The 18,333-nt window shown below is 42.6% G+C and overlaps 1 protein-coding gene across 1 annotated transcript in view; it reads right to left on the bottom strand.

Moving 5' to 3' along the window:
• Window positions 1-18,333, bottom strand: part of LOC310993046 (uncharacterized protein) — a 120,614-nt gene that overhangs the window by 11,731 nt on the left and 90,550 nt on the right. The window contains exons 4-10 of the mRNA XM_083981309.1: window positions 16,400-16,407; window positions 15,356-15,382; window positions 9,114-9,140; window positions 8,998-9,024; window positions 6,884-6,910; window positions 5,833-5,859; window positions 817-891 (exon numbers count right to left, since the gene is read on the bottom strand). Coding sequence (XP_083837435.1) covers window positions 817-891; window positions 5,833-5,859; window positions 6,884-6,910; window positions 8,998-9,024; window positions 9,114-9,140; window positions 15,356-15,382; window positions 16,400-16,407 — 218 coding nt within the window. The remainder of the gene's footprint in view (window positions 1-816; window positions 892-5,832; window positions 5,860-6,883; window positions 6,911-8,997; window positions 9,025-9,113; window positions 9,141-15,355; window positions 15,383-16,399; window positions 16,408-18,333) is intronic.

The following is an 18,333-nucleotide window of genomic DNA, read 5'->3' as shown; positions in this document are numbered from 1 at the left end:
TGACTTAATGAGAGTGGTGAGAGGGAACCAAAAGAGTCAATTTTGCCTGCCGGAAGCCAAAACAATGAGCTGAAAGTTGCAAAAAAAAAAAAAAAAAAAAGCTCTGTAGAACTAAAAGAAACCACAGTCAGTGATAATTCTCTGTGGGTACATCACTATGAACGCCTACACAGCCATTTATCTTCAATAAAAGTAGAAATCTTTATTACTGCAGCTTTAAATATCTTAAACATAGTCCACAGAATGAAGACTTTAATTCATAAAACCTCAACTGTTCCATCAACTTAATTTCCCACTTTACTCTAGTAGAGGGGAACTTGCAATGTGACAACAAAGGAAAAATACATTTGGCCAGTAGCAGCAGCAGTGAGTCAGTCACGAACACAGCCATGCTGACAAAATACACTCTTACATCTGAGAAATTGTTAATTGAAAACAACCTCATTTCTCTTCATACTTCATTGAATAACAACTGAACTGTCACCTCATATTAAAGAACCTTTTATCACTGGGTTTACATGTAATTGTTTACACCAAACAGAAATCAATTCCTAAAAGTCTTGACCAGTCTTGACCAGTTTTTGTCTTTAGTCATATTACTGTTGTCATATAGCCTACTATAACATTAAAACTAATTTATATTCCAGCACAAGCCAGCACAAAGGATGATTACAAAAAAAATTGATTAAATGCATCTTCATTAAGAGAGGTAGGAAAAATTACAAATGGGTGACATGCATAGATGATCAGGACATTAGTAAGAGATGTTAAGATTAAAGTGTTAAAAAATGCACACATGCCTTAGTTGTGGTCTACCTTCAGAAAGCGTCTCTGAAAGCTGCTGGACTGTTCTCCAGAGAGAAAGCCATGGTCATATCGCGGAAATACCATCTAAGGTGGGAGAAGCGTAGCAAAGACAAAAAGAAAAAGAGAGTAGAAGGAAAGTGCACAAGGAGAAAGAAAGAAGGAGAGAAGAGAAGAGAAGAGAAGAATACGAGGGGTAAGATGAGGAAACAAGGTAAGATAAGGAAATCAGATATCCCCTTTTAACTGAGAGAGTCCAGAAGGGAGGGAAACAACTTCTGTGGGAAAAGATGAGATAGATGAGAGTTCAGCGGTGTCTGAAACTGTAAGCCAAAGAGGAAAGCAACTTAATGGAGGAAGAGCGACGGATCAGCAGCCTTTGATAGAGAGCGGTGGCTGCTGGGAAGACTAAGGAACGGTTCACTAGGAGGGACAAACCTTGACAGTGAGAATCTGATTACTGTGCAGACCTGCATATGTGTTGTACATTGGGGGACCCTGGAGAGAGGAGCGACAAAGAAAGGTGAACAAGTTAGCAAAGCTTTTTACAAATTCTATGGATCGAACAAAAACACATAATCTGCAAACAACGAGACACAGGCTTTAAAAACCTTAAAACTGAGATCCAGTAACTGCCGTTTGTCCTTTAAAAAATATATCCTGTCTCTCACTCAAACGTCTATTTAACTGTGCGTGTGTTGTATTTAATGTCTTCTCATTCCACCCTTTGCGACCGGACTAAACAGAGGTGGCTTGGCTCTTTCCACTTGACAGACACTATGTGTGATGATTGTCTGTCAAGCTGAAAGGAGCAGTTTGTCTGCCGCCAGAGAGCTCAGAGCACTGCGCTGCTTCTCTGGTTGAGTTCTCTCCAAAACAACATGGATGGAAAGGATGGAGAGAAGATCTGAAATGGGATGGGGGGAGGCAACAGAAGGACAGTATAGGGAGAGAAAGAAGGAACTATTGTAGCCTGCTCATGAGGTTTCCGTTAACAGGCTGCGGTGAGTGGCAGATAGCTGAGGTTTTCCGACACTTTAAATGCGTCCTGCTCCTCTCTTTGCCTATACACTCTACTCTCCTCATTGTCACATTCACTCATTTGCACTGTTCCCTCCATGGAAACCACATACACATATGCTCCTTAAACATCCCAAAAGAGAATAGGCTGTTTCACAGTGGGCTTCCCATTTACCTCCTTCTCATCACAACTCGAGCTGATATAAGACAAACAGCCATTCAACCTCGGAGCCATGTCTGCTAACTATGGCCTTTCTGTATAGCTCCGGGGGAAGCGATGGGAGGCTTTGTTTTTCAACTCAGCTGCCAGGCAAATCTAACATGCAGTGACAATCGCCTGCATGGATTTGATGGAGGCTGGGAAAAATGGGTGCCCCACCGCATGCCTTTTGATGAATACATTGCTTCAGAGAAAGATGCATCACTACACGTGACCTTTTGTCACATTTTTCTGGGGGAGTGTGTTTTACCCCTGTTATCCTGTGTTTATAATCTGCTCTGGGTCCAGATTTAGCTCGACAAAACTCACTGAAAATGATGGATTGGCAGGAAGTCACAGGTTGACAGAGATTCATGGCCAGTTCCTGTTTTCACATGTATTGTGTTATCTTCTTGAAGAGTTCAGAGGTGAAACGGGGTACAATGTTTAAACCAAGGCAAGGTGACGATTGAACTTATGTACTGAACAGATGCCTCTAACCACCACCCTTTATCTGCTCAGCCTCACTGGACCTGTAAGCATTTTGATTCATAGCTTTGGCAAACACATTCAGTAACCAAAACCTTTTCTTTTACTAATCTGTCTAGTCATATCTAAGACGCAGACCCTTGTGCCAAGTGTAATTCACAACTACAGTAGTTTTAGGAGCTGCAAGGTTTATTTTGAACCAAGTCCTTGTCTCTAAGCGATACTCTGAGGTTTTTGGGCTGCAGACCTACCCAAAGACATCAAAGCTGCTAAAGCTGAGTCCAAGTGCAATATTTACCATTTGGAAGAACTATGTAATGCACAATGCCAAGAGGATTTAATTCTTGCACAAACTATTACCTCAAAATCTAGAAGGATAGGCATGGAAATCAACTGACTCACGCCTTGATAGCAATCAGGAATTCTTGTAATGTTTCTGAACCGCACCGTAAATATTGTTCTGCTGGGCAGCCCTGTCAAATTTACAGTCCATTTGTGTCCTGCTGTAAAACAATAGCCACTCAGTTTCATTCCTATAGTCTCACACAGTCTGTTACGCCAATATTTCCAGGCTCTAACTCTCAGTGGACTTTTGAGACAACACATCTATCTCTAATTATTATTCAAAATCTTGTGTTTTGATGGGGTACTTGTGAAAGAATGCTAGCAATAATAAACACAAGCAGCACATGGAGGGTTTGGGCCCAGAGGAACATTAGCAGTTTTTCTAAATATTATATGTGTATTTTGACAGTGCTTCACAATCAGAGATTGTGAAAGGCTGCTGCCAGCATGAAAATTACTGGCTCACACTTGCTGTCTAATGTAGACAGTCATAGTTCCATCATGTGGACCATAAATAAGTAATTTCATCAATTGAGATTAATGATTATTAAACATATTATGACCAGTTCTTCTAGGTAAGTTTGGGTCATGCAGGCCAGTAAAAAGTATCTGTCTGATATAGCTCTTCTGTTTACTGTAGCTAAGTGTTGTTGGAGTTTCGACCTTGATGTCTTAGCCTACATGATCGATTAATCATTAGTCCAACTTTGTTTAATAATCTTACTTATACTTATATGAGAATCTTGTGTGATAAACAGTATAGGGTCCGAAATCAAGTTAAATGTCAAATGGCTTCTTATGCACTGACTATTTTTTATGTTCAATTAAAGCAGAAGTAAGTGGTCCGGTCGTTTTCGCTAATGCTGCGTTCCAGGCAGGCTTTTGAAATCGTAAATTACAGCTTCAAGTCACAACTTACGACTTTGTAGCGTTCCAGGCAACCCACTCGTGTTTTTCCGACCTGTTTTACCGGTGAAAGTCACTATAACGGCCACTCGTAACTTCCGACCGGTGAACTCGTACCAGATCGAACTGGTACGACTTCACGGTCGGAAAAATACGAGTTTCCTTGAACGCACCATAACAGTCCTCGTCCCTACGTCGCCACATTCACGGCGTCCCTTGGCTGCACACACAGCCCTGCATGCCGTTCTCTCTCCTCATTGGATAAAAACTGTAGGATACGATAAATGTTTTCTCCTCGGCTCAGAGCAGAGCAGAGTGACTGACAGACCCGTGTTTCAGACCAAACACTCTATGTAAGTGATTGCTGTCGGAAGATATAACTATTTAAGACTTATATTAACACAAATATATCACTTACTTCTGCTTTAACTTATCCTTTTAGTTCGGCTTTAATGTTTCAACAGTTTGCTTTCTTGAGTAAAGCTGAGTTAAAGAGAGTTCATATACTACAATTACAGGGTTTTAGCTTTAGCTTTAGGGTTAAAATCCCCAAACAATGCATAGATCACTTCCATAGTTGCTCCCCACTTTTACTTGCATGAGAAGAAACGTGACCCTGACCTGATGTTATAGTCTAAACATAATAAAATTAGACAAACATTCAGAATTCATGGGGGTATATGAGTTCTTCAAAGAATCCAATCGGTTCACCATGTAAAGCACAGGGGGCTTATTTTTGAACCACAGTGAATGGAGCGGGAGATAATTACATAGATCTCATGGTGGCTGGAGTGATATCACATGAAAAGACAACACTGACAACATGGACCAGATGCAGAGTGAGGTTACTCTGTAATGTTTAAAAAAACAGAGTTTGGTTGAGACAAGATGGCAGTTTTGGCACAGCCCCAGCCATTGGGTTTTGATGGTGAGCTATAAGTATTTCCATCGTTTTTTAATATCATCATTTCTCATCTTTGGCTTTGGAGATGTGGGCAACTCGAGACCTCATCATAGGAGCGGGACTGTGTTGTCAGTGCAGTTGCTGGGCAAGCCACACAGGGTAAACACACTTTTCTTGTGAATTATGACAAGCCATGCCCCAAGTCCACAGACCAAAACTTGCGATCAGTGTTTTTGCACATGTTTTTCTCTCCGCGTGTCCACATTGTTCCCCCAGTGTGATAGCAAGGAAAGGATGAGTAGTTTTCAGATGGTACAAAAACTCCACAGAATGAAAATGTCTGTCTTCTCAGCTTGTTTCATTTCTCTGTGAAATTGGCGTAAGCTCCCTGTGTTGGCGCGGACTCCCTCTGGCTGTCTTGTGTCACTTTTAAATTCAGGTGCAGTCTGGAAGAAACGCGATGAGTTCAGCATCGAACTTTGTCCCTTTCTCGCCAAGAGCTGTCTCCCACAGTGGAAAGAAATACCAGTGTTGACTTTTGTTTTGTCTTGGTTTCGATAATTTCTTCCTATACTTAAGTCAACATGTTAACCACTTAGCACCAGTCTGACCATACGGTGTCCTCATGTCTGATGCCAAGCCGCTGTTCGGCCTGCCCCGAAGAAGATGCGCTTCTCAGGAAACATATTATAACCTCTTGTATTGAAAATGCACCGATGCCTTAAGTTCTTAGCAAGAGTAGTGCATAAACAGCATTTGATGCTAACATTGGCTATGATGTATCAATAGCAAAACATACAAATACAACCTGAATTTCGATGCTGTCAGTATAAAGTGTGAAGGGAAACTGCAAAGATACAAAGATATATTGGACTGGAGAAGGCAGTGTGTCTTGACCTTAAGAAGGAGTAGATATTTGTGAACATTGGAAAAAGGAGACCGATGGACAAAGACAAAACAGGAGACAGAGACAAAAACTGGAAGGAGTTTGAGTTGATGTCCCTTTTTAAATCATAAAGCTCTGGTAGGGGACAAAACACAATTAAAAGGAAAAGGTATTTTCAGCCAGGTCTGCTCTGGTGAGAAAGAAGCATCTAAAATTCACAGAAAACCATCAAAACGTCTCATTTAAAACGGTCAGGCAAAGAGAGAAAACAAGACTTACCCGTGGCCCAACATCTCCTTGGTCACCCTGGGAGAAAAACAGAAAAATAACAATTGTCAGCAGTTGTTAGCACTGTATATGCACACAGAAGCTGTAATGTAATACAATACTGCTACTGTAGAGCTGCTGTGTCATAGGGGTTTAGAAACTAATAGTTGTGTATGGGAGGGAAGTGACTCAAAGGTCATCTGTTCCCAAACCAGCTCAGGATGTCGACATTTACTGTGTAAATCATTTGAAAGGCCACAACTGGAATCATCTGACAGCATGAGATTGGTTAAGTGAAAGTGGGGGGGTGCGCGTGCTGTGGATTGTTGGTTCTCTGATGAGGATTTGGAGTTCAAGCTCTCAGCATAGCACTACCAGCATGATTACATGAAGGGAGCCAATTTTCCAAACCTCAGCATCATCAGCCATTTGTAATTCCTGATCATCAGAGTCCAGCACTGACAGATGCTGTTTACTGCAGTTGTGTTGTTCTTGTTCCTCTGCTTATCTGGACAATTTTCGCTTGAGTGCAAACACACGTACACAGGCACACACATGCAGTTACTCATCAGTGTGTACACAGATGACCGCATGCACACGTCTCCCCTGCCAGCACTTGCAGCTTGGTCGGTCGCTAACATCTTAGGCTGGGTGGAGGTTCACAGAGCGGGAAAACATCTGGCTATCATCGAGGTCTGCAGAAGGCCTGTAAACCTGTTTAGTGCCTTGACGTGAGAATGTGCGGAGACATATGAGCTCCTACATAACTACATGTAATCTATGGCTCGTTTGATGGGCGGGTAGTGAAAACGTGGACATGGGGGGCAATGGGGAGAACACCTGTGATGTTCTCTTTGTGTGTGTGTGTGTGTGTGTGTGTGTGTGTGTGTGTGTGTGTGTGTGTGTGTGTGTGTGTGTGTGTGTGTGTGTGTGTGTGTGTGTGAGTGTGTGTGTGAGTACTTGTATTTATGTCTTTTTGAATCTCTCTCCCTGTAAGGACACGAACACAGAGCATTGACATGTCTAGCTGGGGCTGGTGAAATCCATATTGATCTATGCGTACCTTTTCTCCCTTGGGTCCAGCTGGTCCCTGCAGGGGGGAGGAGATAATCAGAGACAGTTGGTCATGATAAATCAGTTATCATATGAGAGACATACATCATGGTGCAATACATCTTCTGCCGACTTCGAGCAGGGAGCATTCGATCAAACAGTAAAGAAAGGTAAGTAATACCGCTAAGCATCCCAGCCATCCCATTGAGACTGCTCAATCACAAGCTACTTCACAATAAGAAGACCGTATGACTTGAGCTTGCAGTGAGAATCCCTTTTATGATTTTTGCTTTGAGAGATAAAAGCTATTTTGCAGAGATAAAACTGAAAGGGGAAAAATGTTCCTTTGTTCCTCCACCAGTCTGTCTCTTGGAGGGGATCTCTTAAGATGTTTTATAAGTGGAATGCTAGAAAGACTAACTAAAAACACGGGGCCTCAAAACAGGCCTATGCGCTCGCTTATACTGTGTGTGAGACACTGCCACACAGTCACAATTTATGTTGGACGGTTTGACATCGTCTTATGAACACCAGGCCCACAGATGAGCTAATCCCTGCCAGTATGGCTTTGCCGTGCCCTCGTCCATCCCTGCGTCTTCCAGTCTCGGTCTGTCCACTGCTGACAAGTGGCAAAAGGAGGCCAAATGTGGCGGCACCACAAACCGCAGACGGACTACAGGCCCTCTGTGACTGTGACAGAGAGACAGAAAGAGAGGACCATGTGGAGTCCTGCCACCGGCCGTCTGTGATCCGAGCCACAGACTCTCTAAAACTGACAACAGTGGGCAGATTTTTACCTCTTACAGCCCAGCAACCATTTGTGTTAAACTTCTAACTTCCCCTATTCTCGAAGCTGCAGTGCCCGTATTTCACAAAACGTTTTTCCTCCTGCTCCTGCTTTCATTCAGTTTAGCTTTCTCCAAATAAGCCACGTTAACTGCCTTGAGGCCTCCCCCACTATTTCATCACCCTCACCTCACATCTCCTTTGCCCAACAACTGTCTTCAGTTCAGAGTACGATACTGAAGAAGGAGTGTAGTGGAGAGGATAAGCAGTTTGCTAATGCGACTGGCCACGTGATGACAGGCAGCAGCTTATCTCCCGCACAGTTAAAGGGGCGCAAAGTTAGAGGAGGAAGGTCTGATTTGACTTATACTCTTGTGGGAATCCAATTATCATTTTTAGTAATATTTAGTTTACAATATAAACATTGCTTAGTTTATATTGCCAAGTTGTTTTGTATGTTGTTTGTATCTCCTGTGTTTAATTTCACCTTTTGATGTGCATACAGCATTTTTGGTTGTGAGTGAACTTTCTTTTGTTCCTTCAAATGAGATTTTTTTTTCTATCAACAAATCAGCTGTGTTGTTTAACCACATTAATTCTCCTGTTATTATCTACTCCTTCATCCCTTGAGTATGAGGTCTGTGTCACACCTGCTGTGGTTTAACTGCAGACCCTGTGTGACGGACAGAGTCCCCTTCAAGGCCAGAACCAGCTTGAAGTCTCTTTTAGCAGGAACCAAAGGTGGCCTAATGGTGTGTGTAAAGGCACTATTCAAACAGCTCTCATTATACTGGGAAGGAGTTTACATTTCAGCAGATGACTAGTCGCCCTCTCATCAGGAAGAGCGACCAGAGTGGCTGAAAGAGGGGTACTATAATGAGTTTTTAAAGAGCCACTGTTGAAGGTTATAAACTCTATTCTCACTGGTGTGTAACCCATTCGCTCTGCATCGCCCGTTTCCACGCTACACCTGGGTGTGTCCGGGAGTGCGGCGGGGCTGCAGGGGAAGGTTGATGGATAGGACTCAGAGGTGAAGTGCGAAGGGGATTTCAGCACTTGCTTCAGTTGAGCCATGACTCCCCCGTGGCTTTGAGCTCTGGGATGACTTAAGAGGTGGAACAAGAAACAAGATGGCTTCCGTGGGCGTTTTACTCGCTTGCAATGATCCCATAGGAACAGTAAAGATGATTGATGAGGTATAGCAACCTGTCACCTGTCTTTACAGGCTGAATACCCCCAGATTCACAGATAGACAATCTGTGGCTACGAATCATTTCAGTGTAATAGATATGTGTAATTAGAAAAGCAGAACAGGGCAACAGGTGTGTGCTGGTGTACCTGGCTTCCTTTAAGACCTGGTAAACCCTGAGGGGACAAAATGGAAGCCACATTAAACTTCAGTCAGTCACTTGAAGCATCTGTTTAAAAAAAAAGACGTGTGTGAGAATACTCACAGGTTTTCCATCCAAGCCAAGTGGACCCTGTTGAAAGACGGATAAGGAGAAATTATAAAAAGACAAATTGCAAAGTTACGAATTATGTCGACACAAAACCACTAAATGCACATTTTTGGAAAACATGCTAGTTTGCTTTCTTGCCAAGAGATAGATGAGTAGACTGATTACTACCTACATTTCTCTGTGTGGTATCAATCCTGTCATCTAACTCTCAAAGTCAGTACAGTAAATGTGTTTCCAAAAATTCCCTGCTTCAAAAAATATACTGTAACTCTGCTGTGAATAAAGAAATGATTAATACACTGTTTCAAATTTCCTAAAAACATAATAAAGTAGCTGTTATTTATTAGGAATTCAGAATACTTGAATCTTGTTTCTTTATCTCTCAAGCGACTATGTAAATGATCCGAGGTTGAGTGGATTGGGAAAAACAAATGGACCAAGAGAGGACAGTAAAAGTCTTGCTTGTAAACAACAGAGAAGAAACAGCTGCAGTTATTGGGAAGTCGAGGATAAAAAAGTAGAAAAAGAAAGAGAGTTGTTCTATGTATATCCTGCCCAATGTCACTGTGTGTGTCCGTGTCCCTGTGTGTGTGTGTGTGTGGCTGAGACACTGAGATGTTTCCAGGTGGTTGTGGTTTATAATTATTCTGAGATTTAGAGTGTGGTGTCCGACATGATAGTCTGTGGGTGGATTTGGTCCAGCTGTATTAATCTGCCACACGATCTTTGTGGTGATGAGATAATCCAACATGCGGTTCAGTATGTTAAACGAGTGCTGAAGCAGCAGTTCAAGTCGTCCGGCTTTGTTTACCTCACTAAAAACAGCCGAGCAGTCGTTGAACCTCCTCTGCAAAGCAATGCTCAGTTCAAAGGAACCAACCTTTAGATCTCTACTTAAAACGTAAAGGACCAGCGAGCTCTCAGATCAAACTTTCCAAAAACACTTAAATGTGATGTATGTGGAAAAGGCTAATGTTGACTTCCTCCTTAACGACCATACTTGATGTTAAGCTAACAGTTTTCACAGGGTCCCTTGAGTCGTGGGTTGTTCAGCCCTTCACAGCCCTGGTGGCTCTGCAGACTGTAAACCATTATTAACAGTCGTCATCTCTGGCCTTGAATTGCTTACGTAACTAAGGTTTTTCTCCGCATCTCCCTGCTTTACCAGACCCATGGGTGCTATCTGACGTTAGATCGTGCAGTGAAAACCCACCACAGTGTCATCGCTGCCTTTCTTGACAGATGGACAGTGGAGACATGAGGATGAAAGGCAGAGGAGTGGAGGAGGAGAGGGAGTTATATGTGGAGCTGCTTTCATTAAAAGTTCATGTGATCATTTACTGCCCCTCTTTAGTCTTGTAATGGGCCAGCACGGTTATAAACTTTCATCAAAAAAAATGAAGTTTTTTGATGAAAGTTTAAGTGGTCAGTCTGTATAAAAGAGATGTCTAAAAATACAGAGAGAAAGCCTTTGAGGCTCCTGATGACTTTTTGATTAAGGGCCTCTTGTGAAATCAGCAGTAGGTGGCTGAGACTGGGGTGGAACAAATGACTGGGACCAATTGGATGGCAATAATTTCACCACGACTGTCTAAAGTTGAGGAGTGTGAAGTGCAGGGATGTAATGCTCTGCATTTATTTCACTGGAGGCTACTTACAGTAGCAGATAGGTTGTAGTTTCATTGCTCTGTTAAACGCAGCACGCGGTGTTTATCATGTCATGCGTGCAAGTAGGAGAAGTCGGATGTGCCTCCAGATGTCCCAGTGAATTTCTCCTGCTCCATTCACATCTTTATGTCTTTGCACAGGTACATATACTGTATATATGTGTGCATGACTGGGGTGATATCTCTGCATCTGGGAGCGTTTATCAGGGCCCGGCTCCTTCAAGACTCGTCAGGATGAGTATACGAGGTGTACATGGTGAGGTCATCTGTGGCTGGAGCAAAAAAGACTGATTTATGCTGCTAACAAGCTGCACAGTGGACTGTGAACTGTCTGTTTCTGTGCGTGTGTTTCTTCTTTTGTAAAGATTGCATGGATGTGCTACATTTTTTGTGTCTAAAAACAGGTTTATTCTCCATAACATTAAAACCACAAATCTAATGTCTGACAGCAAACAAAAGCTTGCATGTAGTAGATAACTGACCTCAGTAACTGACCTACTTACCTACTGGTATTCAATATGGAGTAAAATACAACTCGGAAATACTAGGGCTACTTAGAGCAATAATTCAAATGACAATATGGCAGTCCAGGAAGCTATTTTATGGCTTATAATAAGATACTTTAAAATATATGAGCCTTACTTAAATCAGCACCAGAGGTCATGGGGACCATCTGATGGAAGCCAAGGGGAAAATGGACCAGTGGGGTTTATATAAATAACAATACATAAAGGGGGTTGGAGTTTGATGTGTGGCCCCTTAGCCTTACTGTCTGTATAGGCACATTGTCCTACTGTGCTTCTTCTGTGGTACAAACCTACAGTACAACACAGACTTCAGGGAAAGATGAAACAAGAAAAAGAGCTGGAATGCAAATTTTAAAAAAAAAAGGGAAAAGAAAATGGGCCACTGCTAAAATCTCTTCATCTCCTACCACAAATGGATCAGGCAGCAGAATATAGCTAAGGAAGGAAGGAGGATAGAGCGACACAGAGTTTAACGTTGAGAGAAAGTGAGAAAATAGTCCTGAGATTACCACCAAAACCTCAAGTGAATGTGGCGGAAAATGAAATAATGTCTTTTTATGTGTGTGTGTGTGTGTGTGTGTGTGTGTGTGTGTGTGTGTGTGTGTGTGTGTGTCTTTGTGTGTAGTATTTCTATTCTGCAGCTCCATCTTCTCCTGAGCAGATAAAAATAAAAAAGAAAGACTCAACTCAGCATTCCCACCAATTAGATGGCTTTTAAACACATCTCTGGAAAATAACTTGGCCCACAGGAGGGCTTATGTCTCTGTCTGTGTGTGCATGTGTGTGTATGTGCACAAGCACGAGTGTGTGTGTCTCTAAATCTCAATGAAACAGGGTGAGGGGCGTCTTTACTGTCTTTATTGTACTCCCTACAGTGCCAACTGGTAATTATCCCACAGGGCGTAATTGTTGAGGATGCGACGAGAAAAGTTGGTGTCTGCACATGGAGGCAGACGTCTCAGCTACAAACACACATGGTTATGTGTCGCACACATTAGGCTCAACGGGTGTAATTAGGTACAACGTCAAAACAGAGGACCATGGACAGAGAGGAGACCGTTCATTTCTCCTGGGTCTACTTTCCTTCCTCCCAGCATCTTTTTGATGTGATCATTTCCTCTCTCACAGTGAATATCTTAAGCTTCGTCCTCCTCTCTAGTTACTTTCATGTTGCCACGGGGACAAAACTCTCGTCCATGTTGGGGATGCATGAGCATAAATTGTGATACATGGCATCGGCTGCTTTGAAAAAAGAAAAGAAAAGATGCATCTAGAACCAAAGAGCAGAATAAAGCATACCACAGAGCTGTGTGATTTGGGACAGAGAATTACTGACATGTTTTTGGGTGACTGTCTGGTTTTAATCTTGTGCTCAGCAGCCTGGAAGCCCAAACAATGGAGGCCTTGGCCTGTGTCTGCCGAGCGAGGTCCGCTGTCTGTCAAAGACTGGCACTCGCGTATAAACACACTAGTGGCCGGGCACACTGGGGACTGTGCATATGAAGGAGAAAACCAACTGGTGTGTGTGTGTGTGTGTGTGTGGGGGGGGTGTTTACGCCTCTGCACTGTTCTGTCAGTCTGCCTGACTCTTGATTGTTTGACAGCGGGACGGCTCCTTTCTGAAACCGAAACCCTTCGCCCGTGATTTATGAGAGGAAGAAGTGGCAGGGGTTACAATAGGAGAGAAAACACACACAAACACACGCACTCACACTCACTTATCAAAGAGTTACACCCCAGATACACACACAGACCACATGTCATTAACACTGTTTACCATATTACTGATGCTTCGGTGGAAGTGGGCTGCTGCATGTATTAGGCTGATGAACTTGGCGCCTGTGAGACATGTGTGTGTGCGCCTAACACACTGGCACACATGCATGTTATTTGTTCACGTTGTTGAATGATTGTTGTTTATGTGTCCAGTTAAAAGAATTAAGACTGGAACCCGTTGAGGGTTAAAGGCTTCAATTCTATTTAAGTCAGTGAGACATAATAAGGGTGAGAGAGGGCAGGAAAACAAAGAGCTGGAAAGAAACCTAGCTGTTTGTTTTAACAATGGAAATATAGACAGAAATCTTGTTGGCACAAGTCGGGGGCACAGCGCACATTTTGCACCGCAGTGCTCTCCGGAAGCTGACTTGACTCATTTGTGTTGATGTGCACATGCCCTCTCCATATGAGGCGTCCATGTGAGAGACGTTACTGTTGGGAAAACACACACACACACACACACACACACACACACACACACACACACACACACACACACACACACACACACACACACACACACACACACACACACACACACACACACACACACACACACACACACACACACACACACACATACACACCTTCGACCACTTCCACAGCTCTGGCCTTTGTTACAGAGATGCACACACACTATGGGTGGTTGGAAGGAGTTCACACACATCTGCACATATGGATACAGATACACAAACACTGCTACCCAACAGGAAGAACATCCTTTTTTCTTTATTTTTTTGAAACTTGATCATCTCTGTTTCTGCAAAATGAAACAATGTGCTGCCTATGTAAATTGTCAGCATGATTAATCTACTGTTGTTTCACTGTAACTTCATACACACAGCTTCCAACAGCATCATACCCGTGCATATACATCATAACAGGAAGCTGCCTCTAACACTTAAAAAACAGAGATGCTCCAACTCCAGGATTGTTTCATCTAAGAAATTATAGAGCTGCAAGGGATGATTTCATTATGGTAACCAGGCTAGGAAGGATTATCCAGATTAGACAGTTCCAAAGACGTAAATTACCCCATTGTATTAAGCAGATGTTGTGCAGTTAAAAACATTATTAGCTGCGTATGTGCCAAGCCTTTGAGATTTCAAAATGAAGACAGTGACAGAGATGAATAGTGTCACAAGCAAACAAGCACAAATGCAGACACACTTCTCTGTGAGCTCGGTCCACCTGTGTGTAATTAGCAGCAGGCATTTCCCGTCAGGAGGGCTGTGCAGTGCCAGGCAGACTGGGAATCTGACTGGGAGAGAGCCCCATGGGGAAAGAACTTCCCAAAATTCCCAGTGAGAAAACACACACACACGCGTGCGTAACAACACGACCGACAAAGACGCATGTGGAACACAACACCGGACGACTGCTTTTAGGTGGCCATGGCAACGAGACAGCGAGGACGGACGGAGTAGAGGGGTCAGAAGGTCTCACACAGGAGCACGCTAATGCACCATGTGATCTGTGACACCAAGCAGCCTGAACTCTTGGGGGATGATGAAGGTGTTTGTGAGTTAGATGATGTGAATTTAATGATGGCGACACCACAAATCAGTAACAAGAGTGGATGTGAAGCATTAGTGGTTCTGAAGCCAGAAATCCGTGCGACCACTAGAGGCCGCTGTATCTCCAGACAACACAAGAGCAGGCTCACTGATAGAAATGAGTGATCTGCTTTGCATTCAGTAGTTATGGATGTACACAGTTGCATTATTTAAACTATTAAACCCCATTCAAAGGCTCAAGGCTTGAGGATGGATGTTTCATATTTTCACTGCTATGGATTACACCCCTCTGGTTTATTGTTAACTGATGATATCTTAACAGAGTTGCGCCTGAACATTTATTGCTTTTCATGTTTCTCTCATCTTATGTATACTAAATATGTTTTGTTTCACTATTCACTAGCGAGTCGTAATACTTCGAACTGCCTCGAGGGAGACAAAACCCTTTCATCCCATCAAACCACTCAGGTCTGTTTGTCTTTAAATACAAATGCCTTTGTTTTTGAGTCATTTCTCAGTCATGGAGCAGGATACGTCACAGATGAAGAATAAGTGGTGAAGATCACAGGAAGAGGCAAGGAAGCAGGCAGCGATTGGTAAAAGTAATTTCTAGGAAGGAAATAACAGCAGACAAAAGTCTTAATGAAGCTGTGGGGAAAGTTGGGATGAATCAAGAGAGAAACACATGAGAACAGAGACATGATTGGGTGAATTGAGGAGTGACAGGATAAATAACAAATCAAATTTACCGGGTATCCATCCCGTCCAGCCTTGCCCTGGTGAGGTTAGAGATTAAAGCATGAAGCATTGGGACAGGTTAGAAACAGAAACCAAGAGATGCACACAACACGCTGCAATTACATCAGGTTGTCTGGTTTTGGACAAATTGACTTTTTATGGTTAAGATTTAAGTTTTACCTTCAAAAGTGAGTTTATTTTGTGTTTTGAAATTCCCATTTACGTTTTCTGTGGTTATTTTCGACAACTTTCTGCCTTGACTTGACAAACTGCACTGACCTAACGCTACTTTGTGTAGCAGCAGCTGACTTCACATTATCACACCTTCCCATCAACTTTATGGGCTGTAGGCAGGACTTTGGATGTGTTCAGGAAAAAGAAATTATGCATCGTTTCATGCATACTTAGTGTAAACCAGCTGCACGGACAAGTTTTCTCCAATAAAACCATTCCATGCATTTTCAAAAGGTCAGCGGTTTATGTTCGGATCTTTCCGTAAAAGCTTTCCGATGCATTTCACTTCGGACACTGTGTATCTGATCTGTGCCACATGTCACATGAACAAAAAAAAAATTAAATGAAAAATAAAATCAGAACTTTCTCTTCTCTATAGGTAGATAACAACTAAAAAAAAGAAACAGTTGTTTCCACATGTGTGTATGTGTGTGTGTGTGTGTCAGCAGGAGTTATAGTCCCACAGAGGAGAATAACTTTCTGCCTTAACCATCACCTCTAAACACACGCACACACAGACACACACAGACACACACAGACACACACAGACACACACACACACACTGCCCTATAGGTGGTCCATTTATTGCTGTGCACATGTGAGTGGATGAGTCTGTGTCAGTTTGTGTGTCTGTGTGTTTTGTTGCTGTGGGAGAAAGATTTTTGGCTGCAACAGTCTGTTGAGCACTTTACAGTGAACTGAGTTACAGTACAGTACAGTGTGTGTGCATGTTAGATTTTAAAAGAAAGGATAGGAACAGTTTTGTGTCCGTGTGTTGTTTGCTTGCCGTACTACCTGGATGAAAGGAGACTGTACTTACAGGGGGTCCTGCAACAGAGAAAGAGAAACCAGGCGTTAGAAAATAAATTCTGTACGTCTCCGCTGACACATGAAGGAAAGCATATATGAGTTATGGTAACCTCTGGTTTGTACAGCAATCAATTCCTCAGAACAGAGGCATGCAACAAAGAAAATTGCACATGCGATGTGGTTTGTTAGATGATGACTGTAATTAACCACCTAAATATGGTACAGAACAAGCTCATTAGAGCTGCTGCCAGTGGAGTTTGTGGTGAACCCGTTATGATAAACAGACTTCTGGATAATGGCTCATGTTTTGCATTAGGATATGAAGTCATGTCAAGACTTTGTTTCCTAAGAAGATACGGCCGTATTAGATAGAGGGCAGACAGTGAGTGAAAAGACTGGGGCGTGTTGGCAAACTATGTGTCCCTTTTAAGCATAAAAAAGATGTCTCGGAGGTTTCTCTGAGGCAGCCTTTCAGATCTGATTGAATTTCTCTGATGTTGAGCCTTAGCAGCAAAGAGCACATTCTGCTTCTAATACTTAGCCTAAGCAAAAACAACAGTAATGATCAAAGGACTTGTCTCGCGCTCAGTTATTGTTATAAAAAGAAAAGATTCTCTTAAATCAGTAATGCTGAAGGCACTAATAAACTACCCCAAAACCCTAAGTTAATATATTATTTTCCTATTAAAGATCTTATAAAAGTGATTTGGTTTATATTTATCTGATCTAAATTTAAAAACAATTATGATGGTGATTTACACGACTGTTAACATCACTGGCACGATTTGGCGTGACGCCACCGCTGCAGTTCTGCTACAGCCCAGCTCATCAACATTGATGCAACACTAAACAAATTCATAAACTCTGCAAGATGGAAAACAGACTCCCTCTAGGGTAATGTGGGATATTTGTGGTGTTTTGTTACAATTCAAACACACAAAAAGTCCCGCTAACGTGACCACAGTCACATGTGAGCCTTGAAGTTCGCTGTCGAAGAGAAAAGGGCAGTTTTGGGACAAAAGAGGGATGGAAAAAAAACGAAGGTGCTCGGAGTGGAGAGGTGTGAGGGAAAGAAGAATAGAAAGAGGTGCTGGGTTTATGAGGCATGAAGACTAAGTCAATCATGTTTAGCTGTGTCTAGACGCTGTGACGAGAACCTCCGGGCCAGACGGTTAGGCAAACACACACAAACAGGCACTAAGACCAGCTTTAACCATTGAACTTGAGACAGGTGTGAGTGGAGACTAATGAGAAAGAAAGATGGGAGTCAACAGAAGAGAAAATGAAAACAAGTTAAAGAGCAAATTGAAAATAGTAGTGTACGCAGGAGAGAAGGTGACAGCCGACTTTAAGATGCTTAAATACTCTGTCTGCCCTCTTTCCTGTTTTTCAGGTTTGTGTTTCTGTTTCTCGTCTCCACTATCATTTGTTTTGCTGAAAGAACAGGAAAAATCTCTTCTGGTCTAGTAAAACGTTGTCTCAGGGTCAACTAGCTACAGGATGGTGCAACCGCGTGCCACCTTCCCCTGCAACTATAACCTCGGCTGCAATGTGGAGACGCTAAACTAAACAAGAGAGAGAACCTAAACAGAACCACATCAATAAGACCCTCCCACCCTCCTGCCAACGGGTCTCCAATCTTGGCTGTAACCTAAACAGCTCGCTTTCTCTTAATGAGAATTCCCTCTGTGGAAAAACATTTAGCTTTCCTGAGGATCGCCTGATGAAATCAAGAGGGACTTTCATAATCTGTTATTTAAGAGGTGGTTGGATGGTGAGGAGAATAAAGGGATTTAAAGTAAAAGTGTGGTGACACTCTAAACTGTTTTTTATTGTCAAGAAATCCTATGAAAAATCCGAAACCATCCACCATTGTTGTCCAAAAACTATTAAAAACACAACAGTGAACCACAATGTTGCACTGGGTCAATCCCACAAACACTG

Source organism: Trachurus trachurus (assembly GCF_905171665.1).
Source record: "Trachurus trachurus genome assembly, chromosome: 10".
Lineage (NCBI taxonomy): Eukaryota > Metazoa > Chordata > Actinopteri > Carangiformes > Carangidae > Trachurus > Trachurus trachurus.
The sequence above is the reverse complement of the archived record's forward strand: the minus strand, read 5'-3'. Positions and strand labels throughout refer to the sequence as shown.